At 38.6% G+C, this 23,358-nt stretch overlaps 1 protein-coding gene across 4 annotated transcripts in view; it reads left to right on the forward strand.

Moving 5' to 3' along the window:
- LOC144604390 (nuclear receptor coactivator 3-like) overlaps positions 1-23,358 on the forward strand; it is a 179,809-nt gene that overhangs the window by 111,050 nt on the left and 45,401 nt on the right. For 3 of the 4 annotated variants that reach the window (XM_078418738.1, XM_078418739.1, XM_078418740.1), the window contains exons 3-4: positions 2,661-2,736; positions 19,349-19,456. In XM_078418738.1, the coding sequence (XP_078274864.1) occupies positions 19,368-19,456 (89 nt within the window). In that variant the 5' untranslated portion in view covers positions 2,661-2,736; positions 19,349-19,367. The remainder of the gene's footprint in view (positions 1-2,660; positions 2,737-19,348; positions 19,457-23,358) is intronic. The other variant, XM_078418741.1, reaches the window with a different exon arrangement.

The following is a 23,358-nucleotide window of genomic DNA, read 5'->3' on the forward strand; positions in this document are numbered from 1 at the left end:
CCTTAGCCCTCTGCTGTCCCTTTAAAAGCAAGTTCTTGTCAATGTCCCTTAAATACCAGAGAAACTATCTAAACTAATCATTTCAATAAAAGCAAAAAAATTGTCCCTTAAATCCTTCTTTTTTTGTTGTTGCTGTTATTGCAATGATCGGTTTTGATAGTTACTCAGCCAGTGCATTGAAAATTAAATGCTGTGTTACTCTTCTGAACCACATTAACCCTTTCATGTTGTGCTATTTTCAAGTTTCTTCCATGTTGAATGGCGATTCTTCAAAGCAAATTCACCATTCATTCCAATATTAGTTTTCTCTCATGTAACCAATAATATTTGTGCATAAGAATATTGCATTACTAGACAACAAATGTCACCTAACAAAACCATCCTTGATTGAATACAGTGGTTTTACTGAAAGATCAGAGTTTGGATATCCTTTTCTCCTTTCATTAATTCCATCACCAATACCTGGCACAGCTTCAGATTCCCTTCTCTTTAAATGTTTGAGACAAGGGCATGGCATTTCCAAGAGAAATCTGTCGATTAACTTTTATTTCCTGATGATCATAGAAATGATTTCTGTGTGTACTCCATAATCCTCCCCGGTACTGTTCCTGGAGCACGTTTAGAATTATTTCTGACATCTATCTATTTTTAAACTTTGGCAATCGCACTGTGAATATTTCTTTCAGAAGCCTTGGAGAAACTTAACTACCCTATGAAGTGTTATGATAAATCCCTCTAAGCAATGACCACCCTTCAATTATGTTTGAAGTTATCACATTCAGTTCTTTTGTCCATCCAAACCATGTGCCTGTATCAAATTTTGGTCAAATCTGTACACATAACTCCTTGATTTCTTGCATTTAATGGTACTTTATTGTCACATGTATCTAGATACAATGAAATTATTAGTTTTACATATAATTCAGAAAAAATCATACTGTACATAAGCACAATCATAAGTACCAAAGTACATAGTAGTGTAAGAATGGTAGACTTCCCAGAGGTAGTACACAAAGTTGCTACGTTTCCAATGCCATCTAATGCCCCTCGAGTATCAAGTCCTTTTCTCGGTCTTAAAGGTCCGCTGTTGATGAGGCACTGTGTCTGCTTGCAGGTGTCGGCCTGGCCTGGCAATACTATCTGTGTTCTCCACCGCTGCTCTGCCACTCCGTGCTCCTGCAGGCCATGTCCGATCAAGAGGTTGCAGGCTGAAACATGCTCTGATGCCAGTACTATGTGCCAGCATTTACTCCCTGCAAGCATGAAGACGTTCAGCACTTCATGTGTGAACCTGGAAGCTCGGAACCTATTGCCAAGGTTGTATTGACATTTCCCGAACAGTGTTCCAACATTGGACACCCAGTTCAGTGGGAATGCACAAACTTCGAGTTCCGTAGCACTTGTGCTTCTGGGTATAAATCCTGGCACTTGACTATAATAAGATCCTCTCCAGAAAATGGTGAAAAAGATGGTGACAGTTGGCTGACCATACTACCAGGATTAGCTAGTTGCTAAAGATATAAAACCACTGACTATTTATGAACATTTCCATGTGGGTCCCAATTTGGAGCCATTTCGAGAAATGCCAGCAAACCGTTGTCAGGAAACATGAGACGTTTGTGCATGTGCTGGTAGTTCCCTGCAAAATCTAGACTGTTTGAATAACTTATTATAAATGTTTGGTTGTGGAAACTGGTTTTCGTCCGATTTTTATTTTTAGCACTCCCAACCCTCCCTTTCATAATCCTGTTAAACAAAATGATGCAAAGGCTTAAAGTTTTAATGACCCATGGCAAAAACTATTTTTTGAAATGTAACTCCACCCTTTAATTGATCTCTTGTGCTGAGAGTAATGATTTCTGCAAAACATGAAATGCTATCAGTTAATGTATGAATTAGCAGATTAAAATAATGTTACTTTTTACTTACAAACTGAACATTTCTATCATTGGCACAGCTGAATCAGGAAACTTCAAAATGTAACTCTTGATGGTATACAACAAGAGACTGTATCACAGTAATTCCCCTCAGATTTTGATTAGTTATCTCTCCAGGTTTTGTCAGTGATCAGCGAGGAAAATATTTATCTATTATCGTGATGTATTTATCTATTATCGTGATTTCTGAAATATGAAAAATATAATATGTGTAATTGATTTGATTGTTTATTTGATCGTGGGAAGTCAATGTCACTGATATTGCTGATATTTTATTGTTCCTTCAAATACCACAGAATGCAGTAAGTAGATAAGAGTAAACACATTGATAGATCTGTAGCCACATATAGACAGGGCCAATTAAGGGTCAGAGCTAACCCATTGAAGGATATAGATGGATTTAATCATTTTATCCTACAATAGTTTGTGGTTGTTCTTACTGAGACCAACGCATTTATTTAATTGAATTTATGTTCTGCAGCTGCCTCGTTGAGGTTTTGAAGGTCTGTTAATTCAAAGTACTTTTTATTGAAAGGAAATAACAGGGGCAAGGCACTTTCCCATTGCAGTGCTATGCATTAGGTTATTGCTAATGTAGGGTAGTAAAGTGCTGGATTGATTTTATTTTATTCATTCATTAAAATATTTAAATTGAAATGGCAATGTGGTTGTTCTTCTGGTTCATTGTTTATTTAAGATTTTAATTGGTTTAATTTTTTGCAGCAATGCCACATGATGACTGAAGGCACTGTTATAAGAAGTTACATGATCATCAAGATATTTACAGATTAAAACTGAGGTATGATATGTTAAATGCTCTGGACATTTTCCTTACAGATTTTCTTTAAGGTTCAGTAGCAATTTGATTATTTTGAATCCCCAAAAAATGAAGCAGCATTAGGCCACGTGGCCTCATACGCCAGATGCCTACTCAATACAATAATAGTGGTGCATGCCAGTTCCCCATAGCTGTCATTTCCCTTGTCTTTCAATAAATACTTTGAACAATTTATTTCCCTGTTCTCTAGGAAAGAGAATTCCAGAGATTCGGCATCCTTTAAACTTTAGAGATACAGCGTGAAAGCAGGCCGTTCAGCCCAGAGTCTGTGCCGACCAGTGAACACCTGTATACTAACTAGAGTCCTACACACTAGAGACAATTTTACCATAGCCAATTCACCTACAAACCTGTAAGCCTTTGGAGTGTGGGAGTATACCAGAGCACCCGGGAATAACTCGTGCGGTCACAGGGAGAACGTACAAACTCTGTGCAGACAGCACCCATAGTCAGGATCGAACCTGGGTCTCTGGCGCTGTGTGGCAGTAACTCTACTGCTGCGCCTTCGTGCTGCCCTTAAAACCAGAGTCCATATCCAATAAACACAGATACTCTTAATCCCTCTTGTGACATCACAGTATAGACAGAATCATAATTCCTCTGAGGGAAGAAACTCTGATGCACTTTGGTCTTAAATTATCATTCCTTTTTCTTGCAACTTTCTTAAATAGATTAAATGTACAGTACTTCAGGTGTGGCCTAACAAATACTGTATAAAATTATAATCTTATTTCTGAATTCAAATTTGCTTTCATTATGGTCCAATGTGTCTTTTGTCCTAACTACTTGATGCATCTGTCTGATAGCTTTTTTTTCTCATTCATGCACAAGAAGGCTTGGATCATTTTGTGCACAACTCATTTGCAGTCTCCTCCCATTTACATAATAGTCTGCCTTTTGATTTCTGCTTAAAAAGTTCATTGTTTTCTGGCTTCCCACTTCGACCTCCATTTGCTAAGTTTTCACCAACACATTCTACCTAACTACCCTGTTGCAGAGTTCAATACACTCCAGCTTATTTTTATGTCCTTAGCAACCTCTGATACCTTATATACTGCCCCCCCCCCTCCCCATGTCAGATCATTAATGGAATTAGACAATTGATGAGTGAGTGCGTTTGTGAGGCCGCATTGAGTATTGTTTTCAGTTCTGGGCACCATGTTATAGGAAAGATGTCGTCAAGTTGGAAAGGGTATAGAGAAGATTTATGAGGATTTTGCCAGGACTCGGGGGTCTGAGCTCTAGAGAGAGGTTAAGCAGGCTGGGACTCTATTCCTTAGAGTGTAAGAGGATGAGGGGTGATCTTATAGAGGTGTACAAAATCATGAGAGGAATAGATTGGGTAGACACAGTCTCTTGCCCAGAGAAGGGGAATTGAGAACCAGCGGACATAGATTTAAGGTGAGGGGAGGAAGATTTAATATAAACATGACTGGTTACTTTTTCCACACACAGGGTGGTGGGTGTATGGAACAAGCTGCCAGAGGATAGTCCAGGAAGGGACAATTGCAACTTTTAAGAAACATTTAGACGTACATGGATAGGATTGGAGGGATATAGGCCGAACGCGGGCAGGACTAGTGTAGATGGTACATGTTGGTTGGTGTGGGCAAGTTGGGCTGAAGGGCCTGTTTCAATGCTGTATGACTCTGTCCAAGAAACGATAGTTACCTCCTGCCAACCTGAGATAGACCCATTTATTCTGACATTCTATCTCCCGTGAGAAAACTAGAGGGGCTCTGTGGAATTGTTTATCCAGATTGATCTAAACATGTCTAACCAGCCAGAGGTTCAGGAGACAAATTTGCCAATGAAACTGGGGAATTCTCAGAAGTTTGTGCTTTTCTGCTCCTTTTGGTGCTGTCATTTCAAATGCCAATGCACACTCTTTTTTCCAAAATTCACACTTGCACAAAAGTTGCAAACTTTCTGATACTTAGGGGGTTAAATAAATGTCAGCATGGTGTACTGGAAATTTGGGGTGACAGAAATTCATCCTTGTGGAATTTGAGAAGGAATAAAAATGTACTCTTGCAGAATTTAAGTAAGAAAAATAATTAAATACAAAATGGGAAAAAAACAAATGCTGTCAATTTTTGTCAAATGTTGTCAATGTTTTCTGGAAACATAACACCTCTGTGGCACAGGTTGATGTAATTCAATGTAGAGCTGTTGACATTTCTTGGGCAAACGTGGTCCATTAATATTGTACTTTTGTTTGGAGCATTTGGCCACTTGTACTTGTGGTGGTGTATGATTGGAATTGATGTGCAATTTTAGTGGTGAAAACAGTGGCTCACATTAGAAATTCTTCTGATCCAAATGACTGAATTAAACATTGGGAAGACCAAAGTAACTGTCTTCGGCCTCACAGCAAACTCTGTTCCTTCTATCTCTGTACCACATTGCTTGCAATCTCAGCATTTTTGTCCTTGAGCTGAACTGCTGAGCATGGTTCATCTGTTCTTGTCTAAAAAATACTGTCCACATCAGTTTTAATCACTGAAGCCTTTATGTCTTTTTGAATGCCAAGTCAGCTATCTGCAATGATCTCCTCAGCTATCTTTCCTTCTTTCTGTTTTTATCCCACGAGGGCATAAAAGGTTATGACATGGCAAATTATATTTTAAATTATGCCATCTTGCATGTGTTTGGAATAATACACGTGAAATATGGAACTACATTTCCCAGGAATCGTCATAGTTACGCATGTTTTCTCGTAAATTTCTACTCATCGTCTTTTAATGCGTAAATTTATTCCATGCAAGCCTTGTTGAATTTTGATGTCTATACCAGGAAAAATATTTTACACTGGGTATATGAGCAACATAGATGAATGTGAGCATTATAAATTGGAGTTAATGTATAGGAAAGAACTGCAGATGCTGGTTTACATCGAAGGTAGACACAAAATGCTGGAGTAACTCAGCGGGACAGGCAGCATCTCTGGAGAGAAGGAATGGGTGACATTTTGGGTCAAGACCCTTCTTCAGACTGATACTTTGGAGTTGCATTGGTTGTCACTTTGTGCTTTGAATATATTAAATGATTCTGTTTTAGTTCCCAAGTTCTCTTGGGATAGAAGCTTCCAAGGATTCACATCCTTTTGAAAGATGAAATTCGTCCTTGTATCTGATGACTTACTTTGAAACAAAGCTTCTTTGTTCTCGATAACCCCAAAAAGCCATTTACCCTATTAGCCTTCTCTGCTTCAATAAATTCTCTTCTCATTCTTATAAACTCATGAATCCAAGCCTGTCCCATTCTCATACTGACTTTTCCATCCTTGGTTTCTTCCTTTGCCAGAATGAGCCCACACGCAAACTTGATGAACAGCTCTTTGTCTTCTTCGGTAGCATACCACCCACTGATGTGAATGTAGAATTCTCCAATTTCCGCCACCTCTGGCCCTGCTCCTTTTCTCTCCTCTGTACGTTCGTCAGCTATCCCTGAGTCACCTTATTTCCCTTTCGTCCCTCCTTTAACCACCTCCCTGTTCCATTCCATGCATATCCCTCCCTCCTGGTTTTACATTTCACTACTCTTCATCTTATCTGACACCCATTGCATCTCTAGCCTTTGTCACATACTCCACATATCTGCCAATCAACCCCCCTTCACCTGTAACCACCTATCACATGCCAGACATTGCCCCACTCACCTCTTTTTTAGCTTTCAACCCCCCCCCCCCCCCCCCCCACGCCACCCCATCAATCTGAAGAAGAGTCCCGGCCCAAAACATCATCCAATTCCTCCACAGACTCCCTGCTGAGTTCCAACAGCAAAATTCCTGCATCTGAATTTCCCTGCTCATCCAGAAGTTAAGATCACCTCTCTTTATAGCCTCTTGACTATCTTATTATTGGGATGTTTATAGTGTCAATGTTGTTTAGTATGAAGACCGATCCAAATTAATAAGAATGAAACTCAAAAGAACTGTATATGCTGGAAATGAGAAATAAAAGCAGAAATCATTGAAAACACTCAGCAGGTCAAGCAACAAATGTAGAAAGAAATAGTGGGAATTGCCAGTTCATCTGAGGGCTTCCAGTATTCTCCGTAGCTTATTATAATCTCTTCTATTCTCTTTTTCTTTGTACATGTAGAAGCTATCTTTAACAGTTTTAACATTACTTGCTAATTTACACTGTCATTTTCTCCTCATTTTTCTTCATTATCCTTTCCAGGAAACGAGAAAATGTCCAAATCTTTTAGGATGCCACCAATCCTTGCCACATTTCTATGTCTTTCAATTGATACTCAAATCATGTCAAATTGACAATCATGTGCACAAGTACTGCGAGGTACGGGTAAAATGAAAATCTTGCTTGCAGTAACGTTCAAGGCATATAAACTAACACAGAAACATAAATGATCCATTTTGTACATAATTCATCAGTACTTAGCAAAGAATGCTGTTTGCTGAGCAAGATTGACCTGAGGAGCTTTTGCACTACCTGCCTGGTCATCCATCATTCCTCCGAAACCCACGTATTAACATCAGTGCTTCGACTCTTGCACAGTGTTGGCTTCAGCTGATGACACTTCTCAGCCATAGTCGTTCATGTTATGGGTAAAGCATTCAGTGATATCCAAAGCCTACAAACATTTTGTATTTGCTCATTTGAAAAACGTTATTGAGGACCTGCCCTTCTGTAAAGGGAGTAGTAAAAAGTGAATTTCCAATGGCTTAAGAGGCTGAATCGCAGACTGTGTGTGGTTTCCAGTTAGTTTCTGTACGCAGCGTGAAAAAAAAGGAATGAATGCTGTAGAACTTTCATTTGAGAGTAAATTCTATCCTTGGAGGGATGGTGGTTTTTCTCAAATCTAAAGAGGGCTTGTATAGATTTTTTGAGAATTGGACAAAGTGATTCTTTCATTTAATTCCCTGTGGAAAATTAAGCTGTGTAACACAGAAGCCCTGAAGTTTCTTTAATGGAATGTTATGTAACCATTTAATATGCTGTGAATTTTGTGGTTGAAATGCTACACAGCAGTCACTCATTTCTTGTTGGCTGGTAATGCCCTTTCTCTTCATGTTTTTGTCTCCCTGAAGATGATACCCCATGTTTATGCAAGGTTGCACAATTCACTTGCACTGAATTTTAATGCACTGAATTTTTACAGTGAATTTTGCATGATGTCTATAAATGATGTCATGCAATCGTAATCTTTATTTGTAGTTATTTACATTCATCTTTTTAGCTTAAGCTTGATATGTAAAAGGAGATTTATTTAGAAAATTGTATATGCTTACAATGAAAGTGATTAGTGAAGCAGTTCTGTGGAAAACTAATAATAATGTGGATATCCTCACCATAGAATTACATTTGGATCACTGGTTAAGCACCCCATGTCAGAATATCCAAATTTGCAGTGATGCTTAAGTCACTTTGATCATTTTTGGAGTGATAGTGTCATACAGCATGGAAATACGCCCTTCAGCTCAACATGCCTACACTTGACCAACATGTCCCACCTGTCCGGGTTTGGCCCAAAACCCCCTAAACCTATCCTTTCCATGTACCTGTCTAATTGTCTCTTAAATGTTATGATAGCACCTGCATTTTTCTCTCTCCTTTTAAGTAGCAGCTACTTTGAACTCATTAATTTCCTCCTACATTAATTCTTTAAGTTTCACCATGAATTTCTCCCTAAGCCCATCCATTTAGCTACCTCTGCATTTTTCCTTTGCCATTAAGCCAGACCTATTCCAATTTTTCCTCCTGTTGCTCAAAATGAATTTCTCTCCCATGTTCCTCTACTTACCTTTTGAGTTTACCTGTTCATAAAACCTACCTTCTGCTCCTTCGGCATTATTCTCACTAAATATTCAACCACCCTTGGGTCCAAGGCTGGCTAATTGTGGCGTTCCACTTTGTCCAGTGCATTTCCTCTTCCCTAAACATCTCCTTTTCCCAAAACAACTCCAACCACCATCGCCTTTTCATCTTTTCCCACTAATTCCCATTCTATTTCTAATTTGGTGGGGTTTATTTTTCCTCCTTCAAATTGCAGTTGTCTTCTCGTTCATGTCTATTTTACCGACAACTGTGTTTAACATTTTGGAAAATCCCCAACTGAATTGGGAGTGAAAGCAAGATGAATTATCCCACCTTCACTTCTAACGTTCTCAGTACTTCCAGTTACTTCTGTCCTATCACAGTGTGGCTCTCCAAAGTGCTGCGTTTGATTAATTCTTCCTAATTTGTATGCTGTCCCCTTGGCAGCAACATCTACAGATATGGAGCAGAGTAGTACAATCCACAGGTACATCAACTGTTTGTAACTTTATATGTACGTCAGCTCCTTTGCGCTCATTCTCTTTCACTTTCAGGCAATTTTCTCTATAGTTTTCCATTTCACTCTGACAATTTTGCTTCAATTCAGAGCCTGCATGACCTATTCAGTTATGCCTATGCCTATGAAGATGTCTTCATTTGGTGAGGTGTGGGGATTTTGACATGTATGGTGTGGGTGGGAATTGAGCACTTGTGGCAGGGCAAGTGCGAAATATTTACTTGAACTAAAGTTCTATTGCTTATAAATTTAATGGAACTTGTGTGTTTGTTCATATTACTCGCTGTCCACACCTTCTAATGCTTCTGACAGTCGGCTTTTTGCCAAGTTGAAAATGTCTGACATTGGCATTACCTGCTGGCTTTCAAGGGCTTGTATATTTATGTACATTTGGTTTCCTGCTCAATTTTTAGCTGTTGTGCATTGAATTATTTTAATTTGTGGTTGTACCTCCCGAGATTTTTATATTTCCGTTCAGTTGAATGTATTGTGTTCAGTCATGTGTTTTATCATCGTTGTCATGTTAAACATTCTTTCAGTTCACGCCCATTGGACCATTGCTGGGATGAATACATCTGATTTAATGTTCGATGGCACCCTTTAATTTACCACTAATACCTTTATGCTTCCTATGGCTGACCTTGCAATAATTTGATAACACATACTCTTTAAAAAAAAAAAATGCAATAAATATAAAAATGGCATGTGATTGCTACTTGCACATTTTAAAAATATTTTATTTTTAAGTCTCCACAATCTTCTTTAGTCTTTTGTGCAGTCCCCGTTCTTCTGCCCTGCTCCTGACAAATATGTCTTTAGCTCTGTCCTTTCCAAATTCAGCAATTCTGCTGAATTCAAACCTATAGTCCAAGTTGCTTCTTAAAAGTTTCGCTTTCACCAAGCTTTAGAAGCCTGTCATTATCTCATAGTGATACAGTGTGGAAACAGGCCCTTCAGCCCAACTTGCCCACACCGACCAACATTTCCCAGCTACACTAGTCCTGCATTTGGTCCATATCCTTCTAAACCTGTCTAACTGTTTCTTAAATGTTGGGATAATCCCAGCCTCAACTACCTCCTTTGACAGCTTGTTCCATACACCCACTACCCTTTGTGTAAAAAAGTGCATATCTATTTTTATCTGCAATATATATATTTTTAAATACGTCAGCGTTGAAGCTGGTGTTGGAATTGCTGTATACAATCTTGTCAGTGAATAGAACCTTTCCATAATTTAAAGGCTGAAGATGAATAACTTAAACTTTGAATTAAGTTTTGAATTCCCTAACAGTTCATATTAATGTGTCCCAAAACCACTGAATTTCCAGCATGTAAATTTCTACGTAATTCTTGATAGTTTCTCAGGAAAGAGTGGGGAGAAAATATTAGCACTGAGGTTATGTTTGCTTGTTTGCAGCATTTTTAATTAGTGGTTTTCATGAACGATCAGTCTATTATTGCGTAACATTGTTCTTTTACACCCGTGCTGTTACCTCACAAGTGCTGTATTATTTTTGTAAAGTGTTAAACTTTCATTTAATATTATTTCAGTTTTGCATTAAAACAATTTCTGGATTATAATTCTCGAAAGCTAATTAGATGCCTTATAATGAAAACGTCCTCTTGGTCAAATGTTAATAGTCTTTCAGATTTGTTCCAATTAGGAATTATATTAAAGATTGAAGGCCAGGATGGAATTTTTTCTTTAACCTTTGGTTTAGATCCAAACTTTTGGTCAGAGATTGAAGTTTCCTCATTAATCATTAATACTCAGTTTTTTAAAGTAATGTTTTATTGCCCTGACTTGCAGTGAGTCAGTCACAGGCGTTGGGAGACTGATGCTCAGGTGTGGCTTTCTGCTGATATTAAACTTGGAAACCTTTCTCAGGATGCCCACCACCATCAGGACATGAAATTACTTTGCTGTTTCTCTGCGGTTGGTATGTCTCTGACTTCTGTACTAAATGCTGGAAACTAGTGTGGAATAATTGTGAAATATGGTTTTTCACTTTGATATATAGTTGTGCTGAATTCATGTGCCGCACTTGTGCAGTGGCATAATTTGAAAAAAGAAATATTAAGAATGCAAAAATTAATTTGAGCTACTTTAAGTTATTAAATATGTCATCTTTCATTTGTTATAAAATATTATGTTGTGCATTTACCATTCCTCTCCCTAAACTGAATCATGGATACTTGCTTTCCTCTCTCTTCCTCAGGCAAGTTGCCAAACCTCTCTCATTGATGTCTTCCTCATTCCTATGTGGAAGATAGGAACTTGTCATGTGGAGAGTTCTGAGCATAAAACATGTATTCTAGTGGTGTGTTGCACAGTGATTTAGTGCATCGGTACACTATCTTGGCGTGTCTTAAAAATTATGCTGCCAGGTTCACTGGGGAGTTGAGCTTGTGACAGCCTAAATGGATCAGGAACTTGATCAACAGAAAAATTAAATGAACTGAATCTGGAAAATAACTGCACCTCCTAGACTGAGGCTGTGATTGTAAGCTACATCAACTACTAAACAGGCATTATCTACATTTGTAATTTGTATTTTTTCAACTGTTATATACTTTTTCCCTTCTGAACTACAATATTGCACAGTTTGGAAAATATCACCATTGCTTCAATTGGATGTGAATGACAATATAATCCCAGTCCCTGAAGCTGATGTCAGAAGATCCTTCACGAAGAGGAATTCCCAGAAACGGCCCTGATGGTGTGTGTACCTGACCAGGTTCTTAAAATCTGTGCCTACCAACTTCCTGGCAGACTTCTTCAACTCTCATTACTGAGGTCTGAGGATCCCATCTGCTTCAAAAGGACATCAATAATGGCGGTGCCCAAGAAGAGTAAGGTGACATACCTCAATTACAACTGACCAGTGGCACTATTGTTCATGGTGATAAAGTGCTGTGTGACGTTGGTTATGATGCATTATCAACTCCAGCCTTAGTTTGGAACTTGACTGACTACAATTCGCCTACCACCACAATAGATCATTAGCGGACGTGATCTTACTGGCTCTCCACTTTGCACTAGACCACTTGGATCATAAGAGCACATATCAGGCTGTCATTCACCTACTACAGCTCAGCATTCAACACCATTGTCCCCTCCAAAGCTATCAGATTTTGAGAAATGGGTCTCTGCCCATCCCGATGTAATTGGATCCTCGACTTTCTCGCCGAATGACTGCAATCAGTACGAATTGGGGACAATTCATCCTCTATCAACACAGGAGCACCTCAAGGCTCACCTCAAGTCAGATATGGCTCCAACGCTATCTTTCAATTCACTGATGATGCCACCATTGTGTAGAGTACAGGAGAGAGATTGACAATCTGAATGATGCCAGAACAACAATCTTGCTCTCAATATTAGCAAGACCAAAGAGCTGATTGGTGAGTTAAGGAAGGGAAAATAGGGGATTCAAAAACATGTCTTCATCAATAAGATGATGGTATAGAGAATTAATAACTTCAAGTTCCTGGGTGTGCAAATCTCTAAAGATTTGTCTTGGGCCCAGCACATTGATGCAATTGCAAACAAAGTCCATCGCGCTTCTACTTCCTTAGAAGATTGAGGAGATTTGGTAGGTTGACAAATACTCTCTTGAACTTCTATCGATATACGGCAGAAACCATACTGACTGGTTGCATTACAGCTGGGTCGACAACTCGAAAGCCCAGAAACGAGGGAGGCTACATGAAGTGACAACATTGCCTGGTTCATCACAGATATTTATCTCCACAACTTCAAAGGGATCTGCAGGAGCAGCTTCCTCAAAAAGCCAGCCAATATCATTAAAGACCCACACCGTTCTAACCATGCTCTCATTTTGCTACTACCATCAGGGAGAAGGTCCAGCTGCTTGCAAACAGTGATCACCAAGTGGTTTTGCACTACTACAGTTACCTAGTATTACTACTATTAATAATTGTACTATTATTGTATATTTATCTGTGTGATTGCATTACGGGCCTGTTAAGCTACAGTCGGTACCGGTGCATATGAGAGTGTAATAGCAGTTGTAGATTAGGAATTTACAGAGGAAGGATTTTGAAATGAGTACAATGAAAGACGGAAGACCTTTAAATAATTAGGGTCATGTACAAGTGAGAATTGATAGCAAATAATGAATGTATAGCAGAAATTTATGTTTTCTAGAAATTGAGAAACAATTATCAAGAATATTTGGAACATTGTTGCTGCATATTGTTGGAGACAACAGACAAATTTATGTTTTAAGTTTGACATATCGTTAGAATGATCTGAATTGGCCTTGGAGTTTTTTTGTGGTGGATTCATTGACAAGGTCACAGATATTATCTTGGGAGCTAAAGTAAAGAATGTTACTACTTATAAGGCTTGTCCTTGAAGAAAACAATCTGATTTAGATTCCGATAGGTTGTTCCAGGATATTGGTACAGCAACATATTTCCAAATTGGAATAGTTTATGACTTAGGAATTTGTTGGCGGAAATGTTTCCATGCCCCTACTTCCCCTATCCTTCCTGGTGTAATGGTTTCAAGTTTGAGGGCTCTCAAAGTAATCGCATTGCATTTTACTCTGCAGCCACGCTGTGCCAATGCCAGAGGAAATGAGTGGCATGCCAATTAAGCAGGCTTTTTTGTCCTTGCTATTGTTGAGCTCATTGAGTATTGGAGCTTCACTACATGAAGAATATTCCTCATTTGTTTTGTGGATGGTTGAAAGGCTTAAGTGTGTAGGCAGGTGAGCCATTCACTGTAAGATATCCCATTTCCAACATGTTCATGTGGCTAGTCCATTTGAGTTTCATGTCAATAGTGACTTCCAGAGTGTTGATGTTGGAGGGACTCGGCAATAGTTCTGCAATTCAATGTCAGGGGTTGGTACTTTCAATATCATTAGTTGCAGATGGACATTTTACAGCACTGGTGCGGAGCAGATATTTGTTGCCACTTAACAGCCCAGAGTTGAAGGTTGTCCTGATTTTGCCAAACGGGCTTCTCATTATGTTGCAATTAGTTTACCTGGCAGCATCAAGCTATGGGTTGTTTCACTTGCAGAGGGATTGTGAATCGAATTGACAATTGTACATCATCAGCAACCATCTCCACTTCAGAACCTTGTGCTGGGAGAAAGGTCATTGATGAAGAAGCTGAAGATGGTTGTGCCTAGGACACTGCTTGCCATAAGAAACTTCTAACCTGATGTTCCAAGAAATGCATGATTGACTTCCAATGATCACAACCATTTCATTTTGTGTGAGATATGACCCCAACCACTGGAGTATTTCCCCCTTAATGCCGGGGGGGGGGGGGGGGGGGGGGGTGAGCAATTATTGGTACCTCTTGATAAATTGTTCATTTTTTACCCATCACTGATAATTGCTAGTAAATAAATTGGGTGGTAATTTGCCAGAATTGTTTTTTTTTGTGATCAGGACATTCCTAACTTTCCACATTGTCTGGAAATGCCAGTATTATAATTGTACTCGCAGCTTAACTGAAGGCTCAGCAAGTTCTGGATTATGGGTTTTATTGCAACTAAAATATTTTCTACTCTAACAGCCTTTGCAGTTTCCATTGCTCCGCCTTGTCTTGATTTATCACATGGAGTGAATTAAATTGGCTGAGAGCTGGCTTCTATGATGTTGGGGATCTCCGGAGGAATCTAAGATAAATCTTCCTTTTGACACTTCTGACTGAACAAGTCTGCTTATGTATAGAAGCTAATCATATCTTGTATTAACGTAATAAAAGCTGTTCTGATTGTAATTCTTATGGTTGCATATCAGTCCTGTTGAATGACTTGATCTTTGAGAGAAGCCTTGAAATGAAGAACATGGCATCATAGTGTTATCTAAAAATTAGCTGGAGCAGGTTGGTGACCTTGATATGGCTATTGTACTGCTTTTAAAGCTATCTGCCCAGTCAAAATTTAAAACATAACATGGTGGTATTTAAAAAACCATACTATAATATCAAGGACATGCAAATTCATTTAATCTTGGTTGCGTTTAAGAGACTTTTTGATAGGAACAAGGATATGCAGGGAATGGAGTTATATGGATCAAGCGCAGGCTGATGAGATGAATTTGGCATTGTGTTCAGCACAGGTAATGGGGGCTAAAAGGCATGTTCTTGTGATTTACTTTTTGATGTTCAATGTTCCAAGTATCTTTTTCAACATTTCAACAACATCTTCAACTCCTCCACTCCCCATCTCATTTGGCAGATGATATGAAATTATTATCTCCTCTTAAGTAATCTTTCTTTAAGATTTGTCTTATTTGTATTTCAGTCATTTGAAGTTGTATTCATTTATCGACTTCTGCTTCATTGTATTCTGAATTATTTTTAGAAAATATCATAGTTTCCTTATTAGTGTCCCTTATTTTTTAAATATTTGTTCATAGTTTTTTTTATAATCTTGTAGTTCGTTTTTATTCCTGTGATCATTCTTGCAGTTCTTTTCATCCTTTCAAATGCATTTAGGCCTCTATTGAAGTGTGCAATTATGCAAAGAGCAGTCTGATGGAACCATATCTGAAGTTTCGGCATTACTTCTGTGTTCTTTTATTCTATCGCTCGTGCTGTACATTCAAGCAGTCTTAATTCATTGCTTCTCTGCAACTATTGGATGGCTAACTGATGGGAAACTGCCCTCTTTACTGTGTCACATGAAACCTGTGAGGGAAGGAGGTGATTGTGAACGTGCCGAGTAAATGATAGCAAGTCTTCCTTTCTCCCCTCCAACCCCTCCCCCCACCCTTATGTTCTTGTGAAATCTGGGGGGCTTGATTGTCCTTCAATTGTGGATGTGAAATCTTTCCTCACTACTTCGTCTCTCTCATATTCTTCTCTTGAAGCATTTTTTTCGCAGAATCTCTTACTTCACAATTGAATGTATAAAATTAAAAATTGCCATTTAATTAGTTGCTAAGCCAATCCAAAGTCTTCTATAAAAGCACACTATTAACTGCACATTTTGCATCAATACTGTTTGCAATGCTGATGCGTGTGCAATTAGTTACTTCATCCAGGGCATTTATGTAAATAAGAAATATCAAAAGTCCAGGCATTGACCTCTGTAGTATTCCACATCACCACCTGCTTAAAATGTGTGCTTGCTGAAAGTTTTTAAATGTTTGAATTATGTGTTATCTTTGATTATGGGACCTAATTAAAATGTTTCTAGAAGTTGAAACAAACTGTGTCAACATCTATGTAATGTTGCCATTCACTAAAGAAATAGAGGTATATTGAGCAAGAGCTTTCTTAACTCCATGTTGTTACTTATTAAGCTTTATCGTACAAGCACCCTAGTTACTTTTTAAACTATTGCTGCGCAAGTACATCTCTGTACTGAGGAATAGTTTATATTAACGAACACAGATTTTACTTTAATTTAAAAGATCTACGGCTTCTTGGATTTTACTTTTGAATATCCTAGGATCACATACAAAGGATGAGCCCAGAAAACATAAAATTGCTCACAAATAATTTTCTCTGCTGTGAGGACAATTTTTTCTAAAAAAACAGTTTATATATTGTCAATAAAGAAATAATCAATCAGGTTTTGACATTAGTAAAACAAAAAGAAGCTGGTTAATTTATTTTAAATGAGCTAGAAATAGGGTTTGAATTCTAGTTTCACTTGGTTAAAAGAATCTGTCAGTCCTTTAAGGGGAAAAAACTTCAACATCCGCCCCTTGTTTACAGGAAGTTCTGCTTAACTATCATTGTGTCCCCTCCCAGCAAAATGAGTGAAATTAATTGTTTCCAGCAAATCAGGAAAAAAAACCTGAAATTAGCCCCACATTGAATATCTTAAATCTGTTTAATACAGTACCTACGCCTGTGGGGGAAATAAAGACACTTTGAATAATGAAGAGAATGAAATGGTTCTTTAATGTGGTCTGGTGTTGACTATAGTGAGTTGCCATTGACTTGTTCAGCTGACCTTGGTGGTTTGCTACAATGAAAATAGATTTTGCGACTGCTAAAACGAAACCATCTTAAAGCCAAATGTAACTCCACCATTTCTGTTTCAGTGCCATATGGACACATTCCTTTGAAAGCTCGCAAATGAGAAACGGGTGTTGAGTTGAGATACCTTCAGAAAAAGAACAGTATCTAAAGCTTTACAGATAGTGTTCTGGCTGAATTTTTGCAGTGTTGAGGAATACATCAAACCACTTGTAGAACAAGAGGTTCAACAAGCTCTGTCAATTATAGACAATAGACAATAGGTGCAGGAGTAGGCCATTCAGCCCTTCGAGCCAGCACCGCCATTCAATGCGATCATGGCTGATCACTCTCAATCAGTACCCCGTTCCTGCCTTCTCCCCATACCCCCTCACTCCGCTATCCTTAAGAGCTCTATCCAGCTCTCTCTTGAAAGCATCCAACGAACTGGCCTCCACTGCCTTCTGAGGCAGAGAATTCCACACCTTCACCACTCTCTGACTGAAAAAGTTCTTCCTCATCTCCGTTCTAAATGGCCTACCCCTTATTCTTAAACTGTGGCCCCTTGTTCTGGACTCCCCCAACATTGGGAACATGTTTCCTGCCTCTAATGTGTCCAATCCCCTAATTATCTTATATGTTTCAATAAGATCCCCCCTCATCCTTCTAAATTCCAGTGTATACAAGCCTAATTGCTCCAGCCTTTCAACATACGACAGTCCCGCCATTCCGGGAATTAACCTAGTGAACCTACGCTGCACGCCCTCAATAGCAAGAATATCCTTCCTCAAATTTGGAGACCAAAACTGCACACAGTACTCCAGGTGCGGTCTCACCAGGGCCCGGTACAACTGTAGAAGGACCTCTTTGCTCCTATACTCAACTCCTCTTGTTATGAAGGCCAACATTTCATTGGCTTTCTTCACTGCCTGCTGTATCTGCATGCTTCCTTTCAGTGACTGATGCACTAGGACACCCAGATCTCATTGAACATCCCCTCTTCCTAACTTGACACCATTCAGATAATAATCTGCCTTTCTATTCTTACTTCCAAAGTGAATAACCTCACACTTATCTACATTAAACTGCATCTGCCATGTATCCACCCACTCACACAACCTGTCCAAGTCACCCTGCAGCCTTATTGCATCTTCCTCACAATTCACACTACCCCCCAGCTTAGTATCATCTGCAAATTTGCTAATGGTACTTTTAATCCCTCCATCTAAGTCATTAATGTATATCGTAAATAGCTGGGGTCCCAGCACCGAACCTTGCGGTACCCCACTGGTCACTGCCTGCCATTCCGAAAGGGACCCATTTATCCCCACTCTTTGCTTTCTGTCTGTCAACCAATTTTCTATCCAAGTCAGTACCCTACCCCCAATACCATGTGCTCTAATTTTGCCCACTAATCTCCTATGTGGGACCTTGTCGAAGGCTTTCTGAAAGTCGAGGTACACCACATCCACTGACTCTCCCCTGTCAATTTTCCTAGTTACATCCTCAAAAAATTCCAGTAGATTTGTCAAGCATGATTTCCCCTTCGTAAATTGTGACTTTTGGCAACCTTGGAACAATATATATGACAATTTAACAGTTTTGTTTTCCTTCAGCGGTTTCTTATTTGGTATTTTCTAATAACGCATGAGCACTTTCAACTTACGATTAATATGAAGTGCTTCTGACATTACACCATTGTGTACAGTATAGGTTGGCTGTTAGGAACAGAATTAACTCCTCAAAAAATACAGGGAAGTATCTTTCCCCTCGGTCTTATGCTATGGTTTGCCCTGACCATGAGTTTGGGCATTTAATGGCATCAACAAAAATCTGAGTAATTTTGCTTGGTATGTATGTATTCTCCCTCACTCTCTTACTCACACTCTGTTGTAAAGTATGGTTAGTTCTAGTATTGTTTGAATGTTAACATTTCATATCATATGAGACTAGTTTGCAAATTAATTAACAATCGGGCCAAATAACTATCATCTTTAATGTTAACCAACTATTTCTTTTAAAATTGAAAGGAAATGACGTGTTGGACGTGTGGAAAATGACGTATTAACTGTTCTGCAGAGGTTTCCACAGAAACCAGTTGTGTGTGGTTGTGATTCGGAAGGCATTACTTTTTGATTAACGTTGATCATGCAGACACATTAGATACCAACACTGTCTTGCTGCTTACTTGAAATGGCATATAAAGGTGTGAATGTTTATTTTAAAACTTAATTTAGAAAGATTGGCCTTTTCGGAACAGGGGATAATTAATATTTGAACTGAGTTTTTACTAATTCAGTTTTTTTTCCACAGTTGCTGATATGCGTTTAAGATGAGTGGACCTGGAGAAAACACTTTGGATCCGGTGAATTCTGATTCAAGGAAACGGAAACTTTCTTCCTTTGATGCTCAGGGCTCAAGGTATGTAATGATAGAAGCTGATCTCCTTGAAAGGCAGCGACCGGTTGGCAGTTTGAGGTGTAATGAGTATACTAAATGTGTAAGAAGTAACTGCAGATGCTGGTTTGAACCGAAGATAGGCACAAAAAACTGGAGTAACTGCGGAACAGGCAACATATCTGGAGAGAAGGAATGGGTGATGTTTCGGGTCGAGACCCTTCTCCAGTCCTGTTGAGTTACTCCAGTTTTTTGTGTCTATCTTCGTAATGAGTATACTGTCCACTTTGCGAAAATGTTATTTTAATAAATAATACTTTCTCTCTTTGACGAGAATAACAGAAAAAATGTTGTGAAGCCGAGTGGCAAAGCACAGTGAACACTTACTTCACTGTTCCACAAACCTAGTTGGGCCTCAATTCAGAAAAAGGAAAAAAAGAAAGCAGTGTTTCATTTGGAGGTCATGTGCAAGTTGAGTTGTGAATTGATCTGTGTGAGGAAAGGGTATAATTGAGGTGTGTAAAATCTGTTTTCTTCTCTTGCTGCCTTTCTTTGGGATGGTGACTATTTGTTACCCCAGACCTTCAGTTAAGACTATAATTTATGAAAACGGGAACATTTTATCAGTGGCATCACACAGTAAGCACTTCACTCTCCAGTATGGTCTGAATTTAAGCCAAAACAACAAATCATTCAGCCATGGGATAAGTAGTGGAATAGTAACTATTGATCAAGATGAAATTATCTTTTTATTATCTCTTGAGAAATATAGTAGGTGGTAGTTGTCCATAAAGATGTAATTGATTGTCAACATGTGTTTATTAATCGTGTGTATTTAATGGGGGAATTTACCTTGGATTATTAAGTCTGTTTGAGCAATATACAGTGCTTGACAGGAATTTCTATTTTGAGAAAACTCTACTATCTCAAAGAAATTATGCTCAAACTTGTTGTAGTATTACAGCGTAACTTGATTTTTGGTCAAACTCCTTCAGATATTCCTGAATATATCTGAATATATATATATTTTTCAGGAAATGGATTTGATATAAAAATGCTTTAGATATATTGGGTAGAAAACCCCGTAAAAGTTGCTGAAGCATTTGCCAGGTTAGACAATCTCTGTGGAGAAAAAACCCAGGGTTAATGAGAAAACAAGCATGCCTCAATGAGTGGAAAGGCAGAGAGGTTGAGTGAACAGGAAGTGTATAATGTCTCTGGTTACTTTACCAACTCTGGTTCGCACTCCACTGTTTTACATGCTGTAGGGGAAAGAAACAAATGTGACTTGAAACTGAAATATCTAGGGACATCTTCGCAGAGAGTGAGGTGGTTACCTGAAATTGTTGAATTCGTTCAGAGCTCCAAGAATTGCAGGTTGCCTATTTGGATAGATGGGTTTTTTTCATTGAGATTATGTTGGATATGAATGGTAGGACTCTAAAGATGGGTCGGAGTATGAATGGGATGGAGAATACACGAGATGGGTGATGGAAGCTCAAGATTGTCCTCGTGAATGGCACAAAGATGTTATGTAAAACTGTCGCCCAATCTGCATTTGACTTCTCCATTGTAGAGGGTACCACGTTGTGAGTATCCAATGTAAGCACTAAATTGGAAGGCGTATTTAGGGGAAATAGCACGCTCTTTTGTTCGTACCTTCCCTGTTCCCACAGTTCTGCATTCCCTCTCCCAACTGTAACAATAATAGGATTTTCTTTGTGTGGATTCCACACTACCTTTGTACATTCATCTCCCATCCTAGAGTCCCCCATTTCCTTTTTTACCCCTCTCTTTTCCTTGCTCCCACATCCCCCCCGTTCCCTTCCACACACATCCCCCCCCCTCTGGCTTTACATTTCACTCCTCTTCACTTACCTGACACTCTTTAGTCTCTTTTTCACCTCTAGCCTTTGCCATTTACTCCACCCTTTGCCTCGCTCACCTGTATTCAACTATTGCTTGCGAGGCTTTGCACCACTCCCACGCCCTTTTTCCAGATTACTCCACTGTCTTCAGTGTCTGATTTAAAACGTTGTCAGCCCATACCTTGCACAGGTACAGCCTGACTCATAAAGTTCCTCCAGTACTTTGTGTTTATCTTTGAGTATATACCAGCATCTGCAATTCCTTTCTACACAAGCCTTTTTACTGTTTGGTGCACAGTTTGCCCAGCTGGAGTTTAAACATGCTTCTAAAATGTACTTTTTAAAGAATCATATCCAGAACCATTTACAAGTTAAACTACTGTAATCAGTATCTTGCAAATTTTTTAGCATTTAACACACAACTGTTTGTGTACCATCACCAAAAAATGCTTAGAGCCGCCTTTAAGGCCTTCAAATGTACACTGTTAACTGTAACACTTAAAGCTAATTAATTCAATCTTGAAGACTAACCAAATTTGTGGGTGGAGAGAGCTTTGAGTGCAACAAATCACGGAAACTTGATTTGCCTTGGGTGTAATTTCCACTTGAATTTCCATGATCTATTTTGCTGGTTTGATGAATGTCTGGCAAGTTGCACTGAAAAATCCATTGCAATCTAGTAGAAACCCCAGGCCACTAATGTTTAGTTGACGTAGGTTTGAAAGTGAGTTTGACAATTGCTTACGCGGTTGAAGTTGGACATTTGTGAGCGTGTCAGTAAAATTAACATATTTTAATTCTGCAGGCTTTGCTGAAGAAATTGTGCAAAAATAGCTTTATTTGATTTGTCTTGTGGCAATATGAGTGGGAGATAAAAACTTCCATTTTGACTACACCTCTAACATTCTCTTTAAAATGGTAATACGAACATTACTGTACCTTAATTGGTACACGTGACAACAAAGGACCTTTGAAACCTTTGACCTTTGAAAATGTCCCAAAGCTAAATAAGTACATTTTAAGTTTATTAATTGTAATACAGGAGATTGAGTCATTTTACATCTATCCATTAGAAATGTTTGTAAAATGAAAGTCCTTAAGCGCTTCTATTTCCAATTGAGGAAACATGGATATCTAGGCACATTTTCCACTTCTGACTTTTACTATGTATACATTTGTTACAGATTTTTTTGCTTACATTCTGGTTGAGCATTTATGTGATGTTCTGAGTTGTGAACAGCTTGATATATTCCGAAATGAGCAAAGTTGCATTTACTTTGGTAGTTAATTGTCAGATGATTTATTTGGGAATCACTCCTAGAGAAAACCTGGTTTCCCTGTAAGGATCCCTTGCTGATGCTGCATTTCTGGTTTGGGGGATTCTTGACTCCTGGATTTCTCTTTTCCTGAAATATTAGTTGTCTTAGCTGCTATAATAATTTTCACATAAATAATGTAGCTTAGGCTGTCAAATAAAACTTGTGTGTAATGAATGCATGAAATCAGTATGTGTGTATGAAATCTACACTAATCTGTTCAACATCTTGTCAAAAAAAGTTGTTTTGAAGCTACATAATTGAGTTTAAAGTTAAAATCTTCCTCCTTGTGAATTTTAAAGGTATCGTGCAGTTGCTAGTAGAAGCCAGTAATTTGCTACCACCTATAGGAGATCTGCAGTACTGGCACAAATGTTTTTTTCTGATTGTTGGTTTTTCTAAATTACATGTCAGAATTGCGTGTAAGGCGTGACTAGCGATGAACATGGTAAACTATGTCAAAAGTGCATCTTTCAATTGTATAATTGTACTAAGATTTCTTTAAATAATTTGACTGCGCTGCTCTGTACATAATGGGGATTTGAGGTCCAAAAACGTGCCTGTATTCATGTATGGATTCTGATCTGCATGATGCCTTAATTTCTTGAATTCTGGATGTAAAAATCCTGGATTGAAGGACTTGAGTTATAAAGATAGATTGGGATTGTTTTCCCTGGAATGATGGAGGATGAGAGGTGACATAGTTGTATATAAAATTATGAGACTTGGATAGGTTAGATGG

Source organism: Rhinoraja longicauda, chromosome 22 (genome assembly GCF_053455715.1).
Source record: "Rhinoraja longicauda isolate Sanriku21f chromosome 22, sRhiLon1.1, whole genome shotgun sequence".
In the NCBI taxonomy this organism is placed as follows: Eukaryota; Metazoa; Chordata; class Chondrichthyes; order Rajiformes; family Arhynchobatidae; genus Rhinoraja; species Rhinoraja longicauda.